Source organism: Gorilla gorilla, chromosome 19 (genome assembly GCF_029281585.2).
Source record: "Gorilla gorilla gorilla isolate KB3781 chromosome 19, NHGRI_mGorGor1-v2.1_pri, whole genome shotgun sequence".
Classification (NCBI taxonomy): Eukaryota; Metazoa; Chordata; class Mammalia; order Primates; family Hominidae; genus Gorilla; species Gorilla gorilla.
In genome coordinates this window covers 82,500,130-82,522,567 of record NC_073243.2, presented here as the reverse complement: position 1 = coordinate 82,522,567, position 22,438 = coordinate 82,500,130, and the positions used below count along the sequence as shown (strand labels likewise).

General features: G+C 38.2%; 1 protein-coding gene and 1 pseudogene across 8 annotated transcripts in view; one reads left to right on the top strand and one right to left on the bottom strand.

The window, feature by feature from the left end:
- The window catches only part of CPLANE1 (ciliogenesis and planar polarity effector complex subunit 1), a 143,631-nt gene that overhangs the window by 97,653 nt on the left and 23,540 nt on the right, over positions 1 to 22,438 (top strand). For all 8 annotated transcript variants that reach the window (XM_055367734.2, XM_063700826.1, XM_055367732.2 and 5 more), the window contains 4 exons: positions 3,922 to 4,009; positions 9,711 to 9,881; positions 12,816 to 12,846; positions 13,345 to 13,473. In XM_055367734.2, the coding sequence (XP_055223709.2) occupies positions 3,922 to 4,009; positions 9,711 to 9,881; positions 12,816 to 12,846; positions 13,345 to 13,473 (419 nt within the window). The remainder of the gene's footprint in view (positions 1 to 3,921; positions 4,010 to 9,710; positions 9,882 to 12,815; positions 12,847 to 13,344; positions 13,474 to 22,438) is intronic.
- LOC115932856 (ribosomal biogenesis factor-like) lies at positions 21,479 to 21,765 on the bottom strand (annotated as a pseudogene).

Genomic DNA, 22,438 nt, shown 5'->3' with positions numbered 1-22,438 from the left:
AAAAAAAAACAAAGTTAAATGTCTTAAAGTCTAATATTGGGAAATGCAAAATAGTCTGCAGGATAAGAATTCCATTATTGACTTACCTTACAAATATTCCAAGTTGCTAGCATGTTGACATTTAAAAAATGTATTTATTAGGTTTATAGTACACCTTTAATCCAAACATTTAACACATTTAAAAATAAAGATTAAGCATATGTGAAACTATACTGAAAGGATATGAGGCAGGACTACTGCTAAAAATATTAATACTAAGTAATGATATTATGCTTATTTGGTGGTTTTCCTCTTTTTTTTTTTTTTTTGGTAGATTTGGGGTTTCACCATGTTGCCCAGGCCAGTCTCCAACTCCTGGGCCCAAGTGATCCTCCTACCTCAGCCTCCCAAAGTACTGGGATTACAGGTGTGAGCCACTGCACCTGGCCTGCTTTCTGTTTTTTTAAACCCAGATTTAGATCTGTCACATCCAAATAAATGTTCAGCATCAAAGCAGTTGTTGGAACTCCTTACTTCAAAGAATCTCTTTTGAAATTGCCTTTTGAGCTAGTTTAGTAGTCATTATCTATAGCCAGATATTTGATTTATACCCAAATCTAGTCTTGATCCTGGCTTGCTCACTCTCACAGGAGTTCATGAATAATTAATTCCTTCAACAAACATTTATTGAGCATCTACTGCATATTAGGCCCTGTGCTAAATTCTAGGAATAGAAAGATAAATAAGGCATAGTACCTACTCTCAAGGAGTGTAAAATCTAATAAAAGAAGATAGATGTATATACCAATAAATACATACATACTGGGTCTAATGAGGCACATAGATATGCCTGGCGTGTTGTGACTGGACGGGATAAGTGAAGCTGTGGCATCAGAGAAGAATTTGTGGAGGTGACTCGAGCTGGTAATGATTGGTATTCATCAGTTAATTAAAGAAAGGCTGACAAAATATTGTGAGCAAAGGAGAAAGGTACCAAATGGCATAGAGTGTTTGGGGAGCTGTATGAGCATTACTTAGAGGTAGAAGTTAGTGGGATTGGACTTTAAGACATCTGGCAGTAGAGGTAGGAGAGGGGAGACAAGGAGGAACAGAAAGCATTTACCATGTCAAGCGATTGGGATTTTCTCCTGTAAGCAGGCAGTAGGAAACCACTGAAGAATTTTAAACAGTGAAGGGAGATTATCAGATATGCAGACAGTAGTGTGGAAGGTAGATTGGAAAGGATAAGCCTGGGAACAAGGAGACCACATGGGTCACAGTGGTTCCAAATCTAATGGCTGCCCATTAGAATCATATAGGAAACTTGTTAAGAATGCAAATTCCTGGGCCCCATTTCCCTGAAATTCTGATTTTAAGTAGGTCTGGTTAGAGCCCTGGAATCTGTGTTATTAACAAGCTTCACAAATGATTCTTATGCTACTAGCTCTATACCAGGTCCACTGATAAGTGTTTGAGATCCACTAAATATCCATGGCAGGAAATAACAATATGCCTGAATTTGAGCAGTAAGAATGGAGGGAAGGCATTAACAGGACGTAGAGATTGATAAGCTGTGGGAAGGTGAAGAAGACAACAGAGATTCACAGTGGTGTCCAGATTCCAGCCTGGGTGAATGGTGGAGCCATTTTCTAAACTAAGGAAGAGGAAGAGGTGTGTGTGTGTGTGTGCACGTGCGTGTGTTGGGGGAGGGAGGCACAGTGATTTCTATCAGGGACATGATAAATTTGAGGTGCTGTGAGAAAAGTAGGCAGTTCCTCAAAAGCAGCTGAGGAGCTACAACTGGGCTGAAGGTACAGATTTTGGAGTAATCAGTTAGGAGGAAGTTCAAATCATGATAGCATAGGCGCTCCTCAGGGAGAGCACATGGAGGAGAAAAGAAGAGGGTAAAGAATCTTGTGGAAACACTGCCTTGTAAGGATGAGTATTCAACAAAACTTGAGAACAGTCTGAAGTCATAAGAGACTCAGGAGAAAGCCAGCCAAAGCAGGACTTGGAGGAGGGAGTTTCCACATGTCTGAGTCCATTAAGCATTTGGACTTCTGTGCATGTCAAGATCACTCAGATGCTTTTTCAGAGTATACATTCTATCCCTGCTGAATCTGTTGGGGAGGTGGAGGTGACTTGGCATTTTGAAAAGGCTCTCAAAAATTCTGATAGGGCTCCTCTCTCAAGCCTTTTAAGACTTGAAGGTAGGGACAATGTCTTTTGCTACACATGGTGGGCATTTAATAAATATTTGTTCAATGGTTGTCTTTGCTATCTTAGTTTTGATTCTGGCACTAATAAAATCACATTTATATACTAAAGATTCACCAGTAGAACAGTTATTTATAATTGTGGTACAAGGTTGGGAGACAATTTCAAAGGAAGAGTTCCAAAAGCATTTGCTCAAAGCCCTTAAGTACAGTAGTCCCCTCTTATTTGCAGTTTTGTTTTCCGAGGTTTCTGTTACCTTCTGTACAGTATAAGAAGATATTTTGAGAGACAGAAAAAAAACACATTCATATAACTTTGATTACAGTATATTGTTATAATCGTTCCATTTTATTCTTAGCTATTATTAATCTCTTACTGTGCCTAATTGATAAATTAAGCTTATCATAGGTATGTACGCATAGAAAAAAACATAGTATACAGTCGGCCCTCTATATCCATGGGTTCTGCATCTGACAGTTCAACCAAATGTGGATTGAAAATATTTAATAAAAACAAAAAAGGATGATTGCATCTGTACTGAACATGTGCAGATTTTTTCTTGTCATTCCTGAACAATACGTCATAACAACTATTAATAGTTAACATTTACATTGTATTAGATATTATAAGTAATCTAGAGATTAAAGTATATGGGAAGAATGTGTATAGGTTGTATGCAAATACTGCACCATTTTATGTAAGGGACTTGAGTCTGTGGATTTTGATGTCAGGAGCCAATCCCTCATAGATACTGAGGGACAACTATATATAAGGTTCGGTACTACTCCCACCGTTTCAGGCATCCACTGGGAGTCTTGGAACATATCTCCCAGGGAAAAGGAGGATGTTTAGTCTTCTAAAATGACCACTTTGAAGGAAATAATGTTAATTTTGTATACACACACACACCACAATTTGCTTGTTTATTTAATTTAGTTTTGAGATGGAGTCTCACTGTGTCATCCAGGCTGGAGTGCAGTGGCTCAATCTTGGCTCACTGCAATCTCTGCCTCCCTGGTTGAAGCAATTCTCCTGCCTTAGCCTCCTGAGTAGCTGGGATTACAGGCATCTGCCACCATACCCACCTAATTTTTGTATTTTTAGTAGAGACGGGATTTTGCCATGTTGGACAGGCTGGTCTCGAACTCCTGACCTCAAGTGATCTGCCTGCTTCACCCTCCCAAAGTGCTGGGATTACAGGTGTGAGCCACTGGGCCCAGCAGGTTTGGTATATTTTTTAAAAATGCTCTCACATTATTATAATGTACACATAAATACAAACATCTTCACTTGCCTAACTTAAGAAAACAGCTTATAGTCCTGGAAGAGGCCCAGGGATACTCTGGGCAGACACTGAGTAGTAAATAGTCTTGAAGACCTGGGTTGACCGTGTTATGCCACTAAAAAAGTCATTGAATCTCTCTGGGCTTTGTTCTCTCATCTTTAATACGAATTTGTCTAGATAGTAATTAAGGTTCTTCTTCATTCTAAAATTTTATGATACAATTTTCCTGAGCCTTTTAAAAGTTTATAACTCAGTTAAGCTACAAATAAGTAAAAATTTCCTCTGCTTTATTGATCCCTACCATTTAGCTTATATTGGATTTAATCCCATTTTTTTCACTTTTGCATTAATGCAAGTGTTTAAAACTTACATAAAACTGTTTGTTATTTTGAAATTATCAAAGTATTACCGTTGTTTTGTTGTGTGTGTTTTTTCTACAGATTGGACCAGTGGATCACATTGAATTCTCTTCTGGCCCTGAATTCAAAAAAACATTAGCTTCAAAAACCATTAGCATTTCTGAAGAAGGTTTGTAGGGGCTGATAGGGGCTGGCTAAAGTCTTGCTTTAGTTGATCTGAAAGAATGTGCATTGTTTTGTGGAGTGCCAGAAGTAGGAGTAGTTTTCATTATGTGAGCTTAAGTCATAAGCTTCCCAGTTTTTAGATTAGGATTATTTTTTTGTAATGTGATTAGCTTCCACCTCATGGCCCTTTTTTTTTTTTTTTTTTTTTTTTTTGAGAAGGCAATAACCTCCTCTGGATTTTATACCAGGATGGGGCAAGTGTGGCCTGGAGCTCAGTTTTTGTGGATTCCAAGCCATTGGCCTCATAGTGCTGAGGATTGCACAGAGCTTTGTGCTGAGGTTGCTGTTTGTCTGTGATCATCAGCTGAGCTGGAATTTGAGGTTCTGGTAAAATGGCCAGGCAGTGGTGAGGTATTAACTTTTTTCATTTTTTATTGAAAGAATGAAATTAGAATAGTTGTTTTTACCTTCTGCTGTGTCTGTGGTTCATACCTGTGTTCTCTTTCTCATTCAGTCTTGTCAGTTTAGTCTTTTCAAAAACCGGTGTTTGTTAATTCTCTTTGTTTCTCAGTTTCCTTTTTCATTAATCTTTATTATTTCTTCTACTTTGGGGGCATTAACTTGTTGGCTTTTTTCTAACTTTATTTTTTCTTATTTTCTAATATGTGTAATTGAGGCTGAATATGTTCCTGCATGGACCTAGACAAGAATGTTGATACTCATCATCATCTGGTGGTGTTCAGGTCTACATAGTTTGTAGTTCGCATTATGATTTCTTTAGCTTGTAAAAGGAGTTTTTAGCGTCTAAATATTAAGCATTCTAATATTGGGCTATGTTTTTGTGGTTGATTTCCATTTTCATTGCATTTTGATTAGCTGATGTGTATGATGATATCAATCCTTAGATATTTGTTAAAATTTCCCTTGTGGCTGAAGATAGTCAGTTTCTACATTATGTTCCACATTTAGTTGAAGAGGCCAAACGTTTTCTGTTGGTTGTATGTAGTGTATGTGTATATATCTCCCTTTGGTCAAGCTTCTAAATTGTGATGTCCAGATTTTTTATATTTTTTCTGATTAGTCAGCTTGATCCATTCATTTCTCAGAAGGTTGCATTAAAAATTACCCATAATGATTGTGGAATTATTTCTCCTTGTAAATCTGTTACATTCATCTTAAGGCTATAAGGTGAATATAGTTCAGGTTTGTTATATTTCTTGTTGGATTTTGTCTCTTTTATCATAAGTAATAACCCTCTTTATCCCCAATAATCCTTTTTGACTTATAGTCAATTTTGTTTAATACGAACATTACTACCCCTGTGTTCTGGTATGTCTTTTTGATATGTTTTATTTTTTAAAATTTTATGTAAAATTTCTATGGTATTTTAATAGAAGGCAGAATCATACAATTAACTTTCATATACTCAACAACAAACTTTAATCATTATCAACTCATGGCCAATCCCTTTTTTACCTATACACCCACCCACACCCACCCACTCTTCCCACCTTTTTCTTATTTTGAAACGAAACCCAGACAGCACATTATTTTATGTATAAATATTTTGTATGTATCTCTAAAACATCAGGTCCATTTTTAAAACATAAGCACAATAATATTGACACTCCTTTAAAAAATTCTTAATATACTTATATATCTAATCAGAGTTCACATGTTGCCAATTGTCTCATTTCAAAAAATAGTCTTTTAGGCCGGGCGCGGTGGCTCACACCTGTAATCCCAGCACTTTGGGAGGCTGAGGCAGGTGGATCACAAGATCAGGAGTTCGAAACCAGCCTGGCCAATATGGTGAAACCCTGTCTCTACTAAAAATACAAAAATTAGCCTGGTGTGGTGGCGGGTGCCTGTAGTCCCAGCTACTCAGGAGGCTGAGGCAGGAGAATTGCTTGAACCCAGGAGGCGGAGCTTGCAGTGAGTCGAGATCATGCCACTGCACTCCAGCCTGGGCAACAGAGTGAGACTCCGTCTCAAAAAAAAAAAGCTTTTTAATTATTACAGTTGGAACCCAGCTAAGATCTATAAGTGGCCATTGGTTGATGGCTTATAAGTCTCTTAACTTCTGGGTTCCTTCTCTCCTTTTTCTTCCTTGAAGTTTTCTTTGTTGAAGAAACAAGATATTTGTTCTGAAGTGTTTTTCAGAGTCTCAGTTTTGCTAATTGAATCTCTGTGATGTCATTTAATGTGTTGTTTTCTCCTCTGTATTTCTTGTAAATTAGATATCCCTTTACTTTCAGGCTGTTTGATTATGTTGTATTTGTGTCCAGCATGTACCTAGATTTCATTCCTTTAAATAATTAGACAATCTTTTTTAACCAGCAAGCATAATCAGTGTTCATTTATTGTATTTACTGATATATTTGTGCTTATTTCTAATATCTTATTCATGGTGGTTTTTTTTGCCATTTATTTCCTTTACTTTTGTCCCTCTTTTTTGCCTTTTGTTGGATGGAGTTTTCTATATTCTCTCTTTCCTGCTGTATTGGTTCAGAAATTATACATTTGATTTTTAGTTTTTAGTGGTTATTCTTGAATTTTTAACATTCATAGGTGAGTTAAAATTTAAGGTGAAGTTGGACATGGTGGTGCATACCTGTAGTCCCAGCTATTTGGGAGGCTGAGGTGGGAGGATCACTTGAGCCCAAGAATTAAAGGTTGTAGTATGCTATCATCACACCTGTGAATAGCCACTGCACTCCAGCCTGAGCAACATAGTGAGACACCGTCTCTTAAAATTTTTTTAGTTTTAAATAAAGGTGAATATATCTACCTCCCAAACAATAGAAGGACTTTAGACCTTTTTAGCACTGATTTGTTCCCTTCATCTTCTCTGATACTGTTTTTTTGTTTGTTTGTTTTTGAGACGGAGTCTCACACTGTGGCCCAGTCTGGAGAGTGCAGTGGTGTGATCTCAGCTCACTGCAACCACTGCCTCCCAGATTCAAGCAATTCTCCTGCCTCAGCCTCCCGAGTAACTGGGACTACAGGTGCACACCACCACACCCAGCTAATTTTTTATATTTTTAGTAGAGATGGGGTTTCACCATGTTGGCCAGGATGGTCTCAATCTCTTGACCTTGTGATCTGCCTGCCTCGGCCTCCCAAAGTGCTGGGATTACAGGCGTGAGCCACCACGCCCGGCCTCTGATAACTGTTTTCAAATATTTTAGATCTACTCTGTTTTTAACCCTCCCATTTAGTTCCCCTTGCCTTTTATTTTTTAAGTCAGCACTTAGTTAAGATTTCTCAACGTTTGTCATTTGCTTTGCCAACAATTACTTCATTTTAAAATTTCTAATTTTTTTTTTTTTTTTTTTTGAGACAGAGTCTCGCTCTATCGCCCAGGCTGGAGTGCAGTGGTGCTATCTTGGCTCACTGCAAACTCCGCCTCCTGGGTTCATGCCATTCTCCTGCCTCAGCCTCCTGAGTAGCTGGGACTACAGGTGCCCGCCACCGCGCCCGGCTAATTTTTTGTATTTTTGGTAGAGACTTGGTTTCACTGTGTTAGCCAGGATGGTCTTGATCTCCTGACCTCGTGATCCGCCTGCCTCGGCCTCCCAAAGTTCTGGGATTACAGGTGTGAGCCACCGTGCCCGGCCTAAAATTTCTAATTTAAATAATGTAAATATGTAGGCAACAAATGTATAAAACCAAAACAAGTTTCAAGATAACTTTTATTGCCTGAGATGCTCTCTGATATTTTCTCTTCTCTGCTATTGTTGCCCACAGTTGCTTCTTGCATCCACTTCCTTTTTTTTTTTTTTTTTTTAGACAAAGTCTCACTCTGTTGGAGTGCAGTGGCGCAGTCTCGGCTCACTGCAACCTCCTCCTCCAGGGTTCAAGCAACTCTCTGCCTCAGCCTCCTGAGTACCTGGGACTACAGGCGCCTGCCACCATGCCGGGCTAATTTTTTGTATTTTTAGTAGAGACGGGGTTTCACCGTGTTAGCCAGGATGGTCTCAATCTCCTGATCTCATGATCCGCCCACCTTGGCCTCCCAAAGTGCTGGGATTACAAGCGTGAGCCACCGTGCCTGACCGTGTTTCTTTTATTTACCTTATATTGGAGTAGGAATGATTCTTTAGTTTTAAGATTTAACTTTGGGGACTTTTTACGCATAGTATTTTGAAGTACTGCTTCCTCTCCATTTTTTCTTTTCTCTCTAAAACACCTAATAGAGGCATGTTGGACCTCCTCACTCTGTTCCTTATATCTTTTTTTTTTTTTTTCGAGACAGAGTTTCGCTCTTGTTGTCCAGGCTAGAGTGCAATGGCACAATCTCGGCTCACCACATCCCCCGCCTCGCGGGTTCAAGTGATTCTCCTGTCTCAGCCTTCCAAGTAGCTGTGATTACAGGCATGTGCCACCACCACTGGCAAATTTTTTGTATTTTTAGTAGAGACAGGGTTTCTCCATTTTGGTCAGGCTGGTCTCGAACTCCTGACCTCAGGTGATCCGCCCACCTTGGCCTCCCAAAGTGCTGGGATTACAAGTGTGAACCACTGTGCCTCGCCTCCTTATCTCTTTCAACCTCTTCTGCATAATTTCCTCCCTTTATCAGTGGTTCACTCAGGATGATTTCCTCAGATCTGTCTTCTAGTTTACTAATTCTCTTTTTTGCTGTGTCTTTGCTGTTTTAGCTATTCATTATGATTTTAATTTTGGTGGCTACATTTAATATCTAGAAGTTGTATTTATTTCTTTTTCAAATCTATCTGCTCTTTGGATGTCGTGTCCTGTTTTTTTATTGCTGTTCCTATGCTTTATCTGTTTCATAATTTCAGTCATGTTTTATGACTAACCTTTTCTGATTATTGTATTTCATATGTGCACATTATCAATTGTTGAATCTGCATACTGACTCTCTTTCATGGTTGGTTGTTCCTTTGTGTGATTTGTAATTTTTTATCATGGGCTTATCATTAGTGGAAGTTCTGCTAGATTATATGTTTGTCTTTGGAGTAGTTGTGCATTTGCTTTTTGCTATCATTGAAGTAGGAAAAAATTGAAACAAATTTTAGTATACGTTTCTTCACTTGGGGTTGCTGTACTGTATTGATGGTAGAAATTCAGACCCTGTTGATGCTTGTGGCAAGTCAGGGTGTTGATTTCTCAAAGTTGACTTTTATTTTTCTCTCAGCTGCTGTCCATGCAGATAGAAAACTTATTTGCTGTTTCACCAGGGGAGAGATTTTCTTATTCCTATTTTATGGACAAAGCTGTCCTTCAGTGCTCTAAGATATATGAAGGTAGCTCAGTTTTTCCCTCATTGCAGTCTGCAGAACCACATCTCCTATTCCTCAGTAGACTATCCCAGCATCATTGCCCACTTACTGCTCCAGCTTTGAGTTCCTTTTTCTTTTCTGGCACCAGGGGATTTCTCTGTTTAGAAAGATTGGTCGTATATTAAAATTTTTTTTGTAATTTAGCATGTCTATGTTTTTATGGAAGGGCATAGGCCTATGTACTTCAGCTCAGTCTAATAAATTTTGTTTATTTACTGTGGGAGAGCTTTAACTTCAAATTTTTTATTAAATTCATTATACAGTAGAAAGCTATTAGCATAATATGTGACAAACTTCTAATATCTGGGTTGCCAGTTGGAAATAGTGGCAATTGTCTTTTCCATGTGATCTTTTTTCCTCTACTATTTTATTTTAATTGTAATATATACTCTGGATTAGTGCGTTTTTTGACCCATATGGATGAAGAAGATCAAAGTGACAAAAAGGAGACTTCAGAACCTGAATTTTCAATAACAGAAAATTATTCTGGTCAGAAAACCTGTGCGTTTCCTACTGCCGATTCAGCTGTCAGCCTTTCTAGTTCCAGTGATCAGAATACTACTTCTCCTGGTATTGTTCTTTACTTTTTCATTTACACATACTCTTATTCTCCATTATAATGTTACTGAACATGATTTACTGGGAATACAGTTATGAAAGGTTTGTGAAGTCATTTTGTAATATTTATTGTAGGGGAAGGAAAGTTAAAACTTTTGCTAGTCACATGAAGAACTGTGACATCTTGTCACCTTCATAAGACATACTGCAATTATGTATCATATCTTGGTGTAACTTATTAATATGAAATATATAGCAACTGGAATTACTATAATAGTTGATTTTTACAAAAATTGAAAAATTAAAACTCTTCCAATTATAAGAACTTTGAATTTTAATTTGAAAACAAAATAGTAGCCATCATTTCTTGAGCCTCTACCATGTGCCAAACATCACTGTTTTATATGCATAGATTCTGCTTTAAGCCTGATCTATGAGGTGTAGACACTATTATTATCTCCATTTTACAGTTGAGGAGATTGAGATTTAGAAGGATTTAGTGCCACTTTTTGTTTTATTTCATTTGGAGGTAGCAATTAAAACTGTTATTCTTTAGTCCTAATGAATATATTTTGTCCTATGAATAATAGAACACAGTAAATACATCAGTTCAATCACTGACAGTGGCTTGGAAATATTTTTTTTCTCTCAGATATTGATGGTCAATTAAAATGATTTTACTGAGTGTTTAGTATATGTTCTATTACCATTATTAAAGTGATATAAACAGTAAAAATGCTATTTTAAATGGCATTACTGTTACTTAAATAAAAGAAAACCTATTAAGAAGCTGACTTTAAATCTTGTAATTATTTTCTCAGTTCTTTCTAGATGCCATGTGTGTTTTAGTCATCAACATATGGGGATAATAATTTCCACTTCACAAAGTTGTGAAGACTGAGTATCATATATAAAGCATCTGAGAATCTTTTTTTATTTTCTTGGTCACTGATAGCTTTTCTCTTCTCTTCTCTGGGGAGGATTGACAAATGAGGTTAAACAGGACTCATATGGCTAGATGGTAGAGGGTTCTAATTATATCTGAGAAGTTTACACTCCATTTTATACTTGGGAACATGGGAGAATTCCAAGCAGAGAAGTAAAACAAGGAGGTTTTGAGGAAAAATAGAATGGAGGCATAGAGACCACTGAGGAGGCTACTAAAATCTGACCTGGGAAATAATAAGGGCCTGGCTAGTGTTGTGGGAAAGAAATAGAAGAAATGAGACATTTTGAATTAGTAACTGATGGTACTCAGTGACTAGGTGGGTAAAAGAGGAGGAGAGGGGGAACGTGGTTGTTTAGTGTTGCCAGAGTCTAAGGCAAAGGTATAACTAGGTCTGATGTCAAAGTCTAGACTCCAGTCTTTTGGCTTCCCTGAGCCACATTGGAAGAAGAATTGTCTTGGGCCACACATAAAATACACTAACACTAACAATAGCTGATGAGCTAGGAAAAAAAAAAAAGTCCATGCATAAATCTCATAATGTTTTAAGAACGTTTACTTGGTAATAAACAGGTACTGTGGCCATGGGTTAGTGATCCTGGGTTACTAATAGGAGAAAGGGCAACTTGTTACTTTCCAACCTTTGATGACAAACACTTCAACCTTTAACCCAAGAGGTCACCATCTTCACTAATCTCACCTACTTCCCCATATGCAGCCCAGTCGTTATTGGAAGAGAATCCTTCAAGCTTTTTCTCATGAATAGGCCAGCAGGGGCCTCTCAAATACTGATATAAAGTGTCTCTTTAATGGACCTTCTCTTTCCTAAGTACATAGGATTAATATCTTTTTCTACCTAGTAAAAAGCTATAAGGGGTAGTACTATTACTATTACGCTAATCTTAGATTTATGTGAAGTATTTCTCTCTTAGTTAAATTGAATTAGTTTAACCCACAAATGCCCAGATTCTGAGAACAAAAATAAAATCCTTGATTTGGAGGTTAATAAATTAAATAGAACAATATGTTCTCAAGAAAACAGGTATTTCATATTAAAACCATGTGAATGTGTAAGTCTTAGGGACAGATTTGGTTTATCTCAAGATAATAAAATCTTAAGGAATATTTTTTGAGAAGAGATGTCAGAATGCTTTTCCCTATATTAATTCAGTCCTGTTTTTAGAATTAAACATATAGAAGAATTAAACATTTAGAATGAAACATATAGAAGACTGAATAGATTAAGTGTTTTTCTCTGAAGACATATAGTTAATACTGGACAAGACTTAAAAATTATATTTTGGGACACATTCTTACAGGTAAATTGCTTCTTGGATTTAAATAAGATATTTTCTAAAATATATTACTTTCAGATCACCAGAGATTTGTTTTTTGTTTGTGTATATTTTATAAAGTAAATTGCACTCCAGTACTCTAAACTGTGTACTAAGCAAAGAAGGGTTGTACCTTCTGACATATTATACTGAGTACTCAGGATAGAAAAAGTAATAATCTTATACTGGCTGGGTGCGATGGCCCATGCCTGTAATCCGAGCACTTTGGGAGGCCAAGGCAGGTGAATCACCTGAGCTCAGGAGTTCGAGACCAACCTGGGCAACATAGCAAGACCCCGTGTCTACAAAAAATACAAAAATTAGCCTGCATTGCGGCACATACCTATAATCCCGGCCATTCAGGAGGTTAAGGTGGGAGGTTTGCTTGAGCCCGGAGGCAGAGGTTGTAGTATGCCATGACCATGTCCCTGCACTTAGCCTGGGTGACAGAGTGAGACATGGTCTCAAAAAATATGTAGACAGTATTCACTATCAGATAGCATATTCAGGAGGAGGATAAATATGCTGTAAATATATATCTATAAACCAATTTGGAAGTTTAAAAGTATTTTAATTTAATTTCTGGTTATATAATTTCTAAATTAGATTAACAATTGAAAGCAAAAAAAACCCCGAAATTTTTATTAATAATGATTTTTTTTTTAGGTATGAATAGCAATGATGAATTGTGTGAGAGGTAAATATCTTAAGAGTTAATTCACAATTTTCTTTAAAGTTGGGTGTAGATAATGAAAATTTTGTTGTTCATATGTGTGTGAATTTTTACATTATATTTATCTTTGTGGTTTAAAGGAATATAAGTTTTCATTGGGTATGGAATATTTTTAAGAAATTGAGGATTGTTATATCCCTTACTGTTTTAGCACAAGTAGTTAGAATTCAACAGACTATATTTACTGCATTTTCTTATATAAATATGGATTAAATTTAAACAGGCAGAATCTATAGGGGTTTTCTTCTGGACCATATGTTTCCTTTTTAAAGAAGATCTACCAAGTCATTACTTTTTGTTGATTAGTCTTTTTCACTGAGAGATACTAGAATTACAGAAATAGAAGGAACAGTAGATATATGTTTATCATTTTGTGTTCATTTGTTACATGTTTATTTTTGCTTAATGTAATTAAGTTGTAGATACTGATTTATATTTCTTAAATTACATTTGCAAATGAAGTGTTTCAGTACATCCGCTCCAGATGACTGGATTGACTGATATTGCAGACATTATTGATGACCTTATAATTAAAGACGGAGTTTCCAGTGAAGAACTTGGCTTAACAGAACAAGCTATGGGCACCTCCAGGTAATCATTGAATAATTCATTTTTAACCTGTTTAAAATGCTTCTCATTCAAGAATGTTCAAAATTTGTCATATTTTAATGTGATTTTTATGAAACAAATCTGAAGCTTAGAATAGATTTTTTTTCATGTTTTGTTATGTATATGTGTCATTCTTCCCTTTTCTCTAACAATATATAGTATATAACTGTATCCTGTGGGTTTTCCCAAAAATCACTCTAAGTACAACATACATTTAATCCTGTCTCTTACTAGAAGTAATTAATGATTAGTTCATAGCACTTTACCCTAAAATTAACCCTTAGAACACATTTTAAATAGGCTTTCTGATCTATCATGCAAATGGAAAACAAAAAGGATCAGGGGCTGCTGTTTTTATATCAGAGAAAACAGACTTTAAACCAACAGCAGTGAAAAAGGACAAAGAAAGGGACATAATGATAAAGAGTTCAATTCAACAAGAAGACTTAACTATCCTAAATATATAAGCATACAACATTGGAGCATCTAGACTCATAAAATAAGTAGTTATAGACCTATGAAACTATTTAGGCAACCACATAGTAATAGTGGGGGACTTCAACACCCCAATGACAAAGTTGGACATATCATCAAAGCAGAAAACTAACAAATTATGGAATTAAATTAGACACTTGAGCAATTGAACCTAATAAACATCTGTAGAACGCTCCACCCATCAACCACAGAATATACATTCTTTTCATCTGCACACAGAATATACTCCAAGATCGACCAAATGCTTGGCCTTAAAGCAAGTCTCAATAAATTTAAAAAAAAAAAAAAAAACCCCTGATATCTGACTGATATGGTTTGGCTGTGTCCCCATCCAAATCTCATCTTGAATTGTAGTTCCCATAATTCCCATGTGTCATGGGAGGGAACAGGTGGAGATAATTGAATTATGGGGACAGTTTGCCCCTTCCTGTTCTCATGCTAGTGAGTGAGTTCTCACAAGAACTGATGGTATTATAAGGGGCTTCCCCCTTCAGTGGGCACTCATTCTTCTCCTTCCCGCCATTATGTGAAGAAGGACGTGTTTGCTTCCCCTTCTGCCATGATTGTAAGTTTCCTGAGGCCTCCCCAGCCATGCTGAACTGTGAGTTAATTACACCTCTTTCGTTTATAAATAGTTATTTAGCAGTGTAAGAACAGACTAATATAGTAAATTGGTACTGCAGAGAGTGGGGTGCTACTGTAAAAATACCTGAAAATGTGGAAGCGACTTTGGAACTGGGTAACAGGCAGAGGTTGGAACAGTTTATAGGACTCAGAAGAAGACAGGAAGATGTGGGAAAGTTTGGAACTTCCTAGAGACTTGTTGAATGGCTTTGACCAAAAGCCTGATAGCAATATGGACAATAACCTCCAGGCTGAGGTGGTCTCAGATGGAGAAGAGGAACTTGTTGGGAACTGGAGAAGGTGATTCTTATTATATTTTAGCAAGGAGACTGGTAGCATTTTGCCTCTGTCCTAGAGATTTGTGGAACTTTGAACTTGAGAGAGATTATTTAGGGTATCCAGTGGAAGAAATTTCTAAGTGGCAAAGCATTCAAGAGGAAGCAGAGCATGAAAGTTTGGAAAATTTGCAGGCTGACAGTGCAATATAAAAGAAAAACCCATTTTCTGGGGAGAAATCAAGCTCACTGCAGAAATTTCCATAAGTAATGAGAAGCCAAATTTTAGTCACCAAGACCATGGGGAAAATATCTCCAGGGCATGTCAGAGACCTTCATGGCAGTCCCTCCCATCACAGGCCCAGAGGCCTAGGAGGGAAAAATGGTTTCCTGGGCCAGGCCCAGGCCCTCCTTGCTGTGTGCAGCCTAGGGACTTGGTACCCTGCATCCTATCCTCTCTAGCTGTGGCTAGAAGGCGCCAAGATACAGCTTGGGCTGTGGCTTCAGAAGGTGTAAGCCCCAAGCCTTGGCAGCCTCCACGTGGTGCTGAGCTTGTGGGTGAATAGAATTCAAGAATTGAAGTTTGGGAACCTCCTCGTAGATTTCAGAGGATGTATGGAAAAGCCAGGCAGAAGTTTGTTGCAAGGGTATAGCTATCATGGAGAACCTCTGCTAGGGCAGTGTGGGAGGGAAATGTGGGGTTGGAGCCCCCACACAGATTCCCTTCTGGGGCACTGCCTAGTGGAGCTGTGAGAAGAGGGCCATCGTCCTTCAGACCCCAGAATGGTAGATTTACTGACAGCTTGCACCATGTGCTTGGAAAAGTCACAGACAATGCCGGCTGTGAAAGCAGCTGGGACAGAGGGCTGTACCCTGCAAAGCCACAGGGACAGAGCTGTCCAAGACCATGGGAACCCACCTCTTGCATCAGCATGACCTGGATGTGAGACATGGAGTCAAAGAAGATCATTTTGGAACTTTAAGATTTAATGACTGCCCTATTGGATTTTGGACTTGTATGAGGCTGATAGCCCCTTTGTTTTGGCTAATTTCTCCTATTTGGACCGGGTATTTTTACCCAATGCCTGTACCTCCATTGTATCTAGGAAGTAACTAAATTGCTTTTGATTTTACAGGCAGGAGGGACTTGCCTTGTCTCAGATGAGACTTTGGACTTGGACTTTTGAGTTAATGCTAGAATGAGTTAAGACCTTGGGGGACTGTTGGAAGGACATGATTGTGTTTTGAATTATGAGGACATGAGATTTGGAAAGGGCCGGGGCAGAATGATATGGTCTGATTGTTTCCTCATCCACATCTCATCTTGAATTGTAGTTCCCATTATCCCCACATGTTGGTGGAGATAATTTAATCATGGAGGTGGTTTGCCCCATCCTGTTCTCGTGATAGTAAAAACACTATTTCACGAGATCTGATGGGTTTTTTGTTGTTTTTTTTTTTGGAGACGGAGTCTCGCTCTGTTGCCAGGCTGGAGTGCCATGGTGCGATCTCAGCTCACTGCAACCTCCGACTCCCTGGTTCAAGTTATTCCTGCCTCAGCCTCCCGAGTAGCTGGGATTACAGGCACGTGCCACCACGTCCAGCTAATTTTTATATTTTTGGTAGAGACAGGGTTTCACCATGTTGGCCAGGATGGTCTCAATCTGCTGACTTTGTGATCCGCCCACCTCGACTTCCCAAAGTGCTGGGATTACAGATGTGAGCCACCACACCTGGCCGATCTGATGGTTTTGTAAGGGACTTCCCCCTTTGCTGGGCGCTCATTCTTCTCCTTCATGCCACCATATGGAGAAGGACATGTTTGCTTCCCCTTCTGCGATGATTATAAGTTTCTTGAGGCCTCCCCAGCCATGCTTAACTGTGACTTAATTAAACCTCTTTCCTTTATAAATTATCCAGTCTCAGGTATGTCTCTATTAGCAGTGTGAGAACAGACTAATACACATACTAACCATACTTTCAGATCATAGAAGCATAAAAATAGAAATCAATACCAAGAAGACCTCTCAAAACCACACTATTACATGGAAATTAAACAACTTGCTCCTGAATGACTTTTGGGTAAACAATGAAATTAAGACAAAAATCAGAAAATTATTTGAAATAAATGAAAACGAAGACACAACATACCAAAATCTCTGGGATGCAGCAAAAGCACCATTGTGAGGAAAATTTAGAGGCTGGGCACAGTGGCTCACATCTGTAATCCCAGCACTTTGGGAGGCTGAGGTGGGTGGATCACCTGAGGTTGGGAGTTGGAGACCAGCCTGACCAACATGGAGAAACCCCATCTCTACTAAAAATACAAAATTAGCTGGGCATGGTGGCACATGCCTGTAATCCCAGCTACTCGGGAGGCTGAGGCAGGAGAATCACTTGAACCTGGGAGGCAGAGGTTGTGGCGAGCCAAGATCACGCCATTGCACTCCAGCCTGGGCAACAAGAGCAAAACTTTCTCAAAAAAAAAAAAAAAAAAGTGGAAAGTTTATAGCACTAAACACCTACATCAAAAAGTTAGAATGATTTCAAATTAGTAATCTAACATCACACCTAGATGACCTAGAAAAACAAGAACAAATTAACCCCAGAGCTAGCAAAAGAAAATAAGTAACTAAAATCAGAGCAGAAGTGAACAAAATCGAGAACCAAAAATCCATACAAAGAATCAACAATACCAAAAGTTGGTTATTAGAAAGGATAAACTAGATTGATAGACCACTAGCTACATTAACAAAGAAAAAAAGAGAGAAGATCCAAATAAGCACAATCAGAAAACAACAAAGGTGACATTACAACCGATCCCACAGAAATACAAAAGATCCTCAGAGACTTTTATGAATGCCTGTATGCACAAAGTAGAAAATCTAGAGGAAATGGATAAATTCCTGGAAACACACAACCCCTCAACATTGAATCAGGAAGAAATTTGAAACCCTGAACAGACCAATATGAGGTCCTGAAATGTAATCAGTAATAAAAAACCCACCAACCAATAAAAGCCCCAGACCAGATGGATTCACAGCCAAATTCTGCCAGACATAAAAGAAGAACTGGTGGGAATTCTACTGAAGCTCTTTAAAAAAAAAACCAAGGAGGACAGACTCCTCCCCAATCATTCTATGAAGGTGACATCACCCTGATACCAAAACCTGGCAAAGACCCAAGGAAAAAAGAAAGCTACAGGCCAATATCCCTGATGAATATAGAAGTAAAAAATCTTCAACAAAATATAGCAAACCGAAAGCAGCACATCAAATTGTGGTGATTGTTAATTCACCATAATCAAGTAGGCCTCATTTCTAGGATGTAAGATTGGTTCAACATACACAAATCAATAAATGTGATTAATAGCCATTTATGACAAACCCACAGCCAACATCTTACTGAATGGGCAAAAGCTGGAAGCATTCACCTTAAGAACTGGTACAAAACAAGAATGCTTAATCTTACCACTTCTATTTAACATAGTACTGGAAGTCCTAGCCAGAAGGAATCAGGTAAGAGAAATAAACGCAAGGCATCCAAATAGGAAAATAGAATTCAGATTATGTCTTTTCTATGACAGTATGATTCCAAACCTAGAAAACCTAAAGACTCCTCCAAAAGCCACCTAGAACTGATAAATGACTTCAGTAAAGTTTCAGGATACAAAATCAGTGTACAAAAATCAGTAGCATTTCTGTGCACCAATAACATTCAAGCTGAGAACCAAAGCAAGAATGCAGTCCCATTTACAACAGACACACACACACACACACACACACACACACACACACACACACACACACACACACACACACACACATCTCTAACCAAAGAGGTGAGAGAGCTCAGCAAGGAGAACTACAAAACACTTCTGAAAGAAATCGCAGGTGACATAAAAACATAGAAAACATCCCATGCTCACAGAAGAATCAATATCCTTAAAATGACCATACTGCCCAAAGCAATCTATAGATTCAACACTATTTCTATCAAGCTACCAATATCATTTTAAACAGAATTAGAAAAAAAAACTATTCTAAAATTCATATGGAACCAAAACAGGGTCCAAATGGCCAAAGCAATCCTGAGCAAAAAGAGCAAAGCCAGAGTCATCATGTTACCTGCCTTCAAATTATACAAGGTTACAGTAACCAAAACAGCATGGTACTGGTACAAAGATGGACATACAGACCAATGGAACCGAATGGAGAACTCAGAAATAAAGTTGCATACCTACAGCCATCTGATCTTTGACAAAGTTGACAAAAATTAGGGGGAAAGGCAGGGGAAATCACTCCCTATAAAGGTTGTGAGAGAGCTGGTTAGCCATATGCAGAAGAATGAAACTGGACCCCTACCTTTTACCATATACAAAAATTAACACAAGATGGATAAAACATTTAAATATAAGACCTCAAACCATAAGAATCCTAGAAGAAACTTAGGAAATACCATTCTGGACACTGGCCTTGGGAAAGAATTTATGACTAAGTTCTCAAAAGCAGTTGTAACAAAAACAAAAATTGGCAAGTGGGATGTAATTAAAGAGCTTCTGCACAGCAAAATAATCAACAGAGTAAACAGACAGCCTACAGAATGGGAGAAAATATTCACAACCTTTGCATCCAACAATGATCTAATATGCAGAATCTACAAAGAACTTGAACAATTGGGCTGGGCACAGTGGCTCACGCCTGTAATCCCAGCACTTTGGGAGGCCAAGGTGGGCGGATTACAAGGTCAGGAGATTGAGACCATCCTGGCTAACATGGTGAAACCCCGTCTCTACTGAAAAATACAAAAAAATTAGCTGGGCATGGTGGCGGGCACCTGTAGTCCCAGCTACTCGGGAGGCTGAGGCAGGAGAATGGCGTGAACTTGGGAGGTGGAGCGTGCGGTGAGCCGAGATTACGCTACTGCACTCCAGCCTGGGCAACAGAGCAAGACTCTGTCTCAAAAAAAAAAAAAAACTTGAACAATCGAATAAGCAAAGAACAACTAGATTAAAAAGTGGGCAAAGACATTACAAACACTTCTCGAAGTCATTTTGTTTTCAAAAGAAGTTATTATTGAACTTATAAGACCTCATTATTTTCTGCTAACAATATTTTTCTATTACCAGAAAATATTGTACAAAAAGGAAAAAGGATTCCACTAATTTCTATTTAATTATTTTAATTTCTATTATTCGAAGTGTCTGCTGTATTATATATAACCTTATATTAAGACCATGTTAAACCCTAACTTCCTAAACTAATGCATTTAGTTACCTTCAGTTGTTTTGTTAAGTTAATGATCGTGTTAACAATAGTCTATTAAATGTCAATAATTAGAATAAAAATTAAATAGTGACTGGATGCGATAGCTCACACCTGTAATCTCAGCACTTTCGAGGCTGAGGTGGGAGGATCATTTGAGCTCAGGAGTTTGAGACCAGCCTGGGCAATGTAGCGAAACCTCATCTCTATAAAAATATTTGGCCTGGCACGGTGGCTCACGCCTATAATCCCAGCACTTTGGGAGGCTGAGGCGGTCGGATCAGGAGCTCAGGAGTTCGAGACCAGCCTTTCCAACGTGACAAAACCCCGTCTCTACTGAAAATACAAAAAATTAGCTGGGTGTGGTAGTGGGCACCTGTAATCCCATCTACTTCGGAGGCTGAGGCAGGAGAATCACTTGAACCTGGGAGGTGGGGGTTGCAGTGAGCCAAGATCATGCCACTGCACTCCAGCCTGGGTGACTAGAGTGAAACTCCGTCTCAAAAAAAAAATTTTTTTTACTAAAAAAAAATTAAATACGGTTTCTGCTCTTGGAGATAGAGCTCTAAGACCAAGTTATATCAGTGTTTGTGGGAGCTCAGGGGAAGAAAGTCAGTGAAAGAAGGCAATCACAGTAGTTCCTGTATTTATAAGTGAAGGGCAAGGAATTAGATGTAGCTAGAGTTTGTGCATTAGAAGGGGAGAGTGAGACTAGCTGACTGTGAAGACCAGAGGGAATCACTGAGTTCAACCTATTGACACGCAGTAGGGTGTGGTAGAAAGCGCTTTTTTTCTTTTCATTTTGCTTCAGGGAAAACCGATTTAATATCTACCAACCTCCCCATCCCCCAAATAACTGCATTCTGCGATTTCAACTTTTCTTTCAATTCTGAATCCTGTTTTCTCCACTTATAAAAGGAAAGTTATCAAAAACAAAGGAAGGTTATCAAAAACAAAATACATTGGCAAAGTACTCATCACTTCTTCGACTTACATTTTTACTGCCATGAAACTATTTCTGTATGTTCTTCTATCCAGACAGACATTCACTGCAGCCTATAACGTGAAAGATGTAAGCAAGGATATATAACTGTTTTAGTGAACAGATTTGGTGAAGTGCCTTCTGTTTTAGCACTTTAAGTTCATCCATTTTGTTGACTTCTGACATTCCATTTTTCCTAGATTGGAGGAAAGATCTGTTTATGCAGTTCGTTTTTAAAATGTGCCAATGCCTGCACATTAAGATTTTTAAAAATAAAATTGTATAAAACATATAATGTATTGGTCTTTTAGGGGGAATTAGATGCATCACCACTGTATTACACTTTGTCACAACTGTATTACAGCTTCATCAACATTAACGGGTTTGCTTTCATGACGCTTCTGAGGAATTGGTTCTTTTTGCAGAGGTTCAAGAGAAAGGGCTTTTGAGAAGTTTAGTTCCTTTTGTATATTTACAAATGCTTTATTAACATTGTTAACTTTTCATCATTCATAACGTTTATTTTAAGATTAGTAGTAACTGGCTTTGCTTTGTTTTTAGCCTTAAAGTTGTTTTGGCTGACCATGTGAAATACGTTCCTGGACTTCTGCCCTCTTAATTTGTTCTTGGCCATTGTCTTTGATACTCACATGCAGGTTCTTTTTTTTTTAAATTAATTTCCATAGGTTTTGGGGGAACAGGTGGTATTTGGTTACATGAGTAAGTTCTTCAGTGATGATTTGTGAGATTTTGGTGCACCCATCAACCTGAACAGTATATACTGTACCCAATTTGTAGTCTTTATTCCTCACCCACCTCCCACCCTTTCTCCCAAGTCCCTGAAGTTCATTGTTATCATTCTTATGCCTTTGCCTCCTCATAGCTTATGAGTGAGAGCATACAATGTTTGGTTTTCCATTCCTGAGTTATTTCAGTTAGGATAATGGTCTCCAATTCCATCCAGGTTGCTGCGAATGCCGTTATTTCATTCCTTTTTATGGCTGAATAGTATGACATGGTGTATATGTGTACCACAATTTCTTTATCCACTCATTGCTTGATGGGCATTTGGGCTGGTTCCATATTTTTGCAATTGCAAACTGTGCTGCTATAAACATGTGTGTGCAAGTATCTTTTTCATATAATGACTTCTTTTCCTCTGGGTAGATACTCAGTAGTGAGATTGCTGGATCAAATGGTAGTTCTACTTTTAGTTCTTTAAGGAATATCCACACTGTTTTCCATAGTGGTTGTACTAGTTTGCATTCCCACCAGCAGTGTAAAAATGTTCCCTTTTAACCACATCC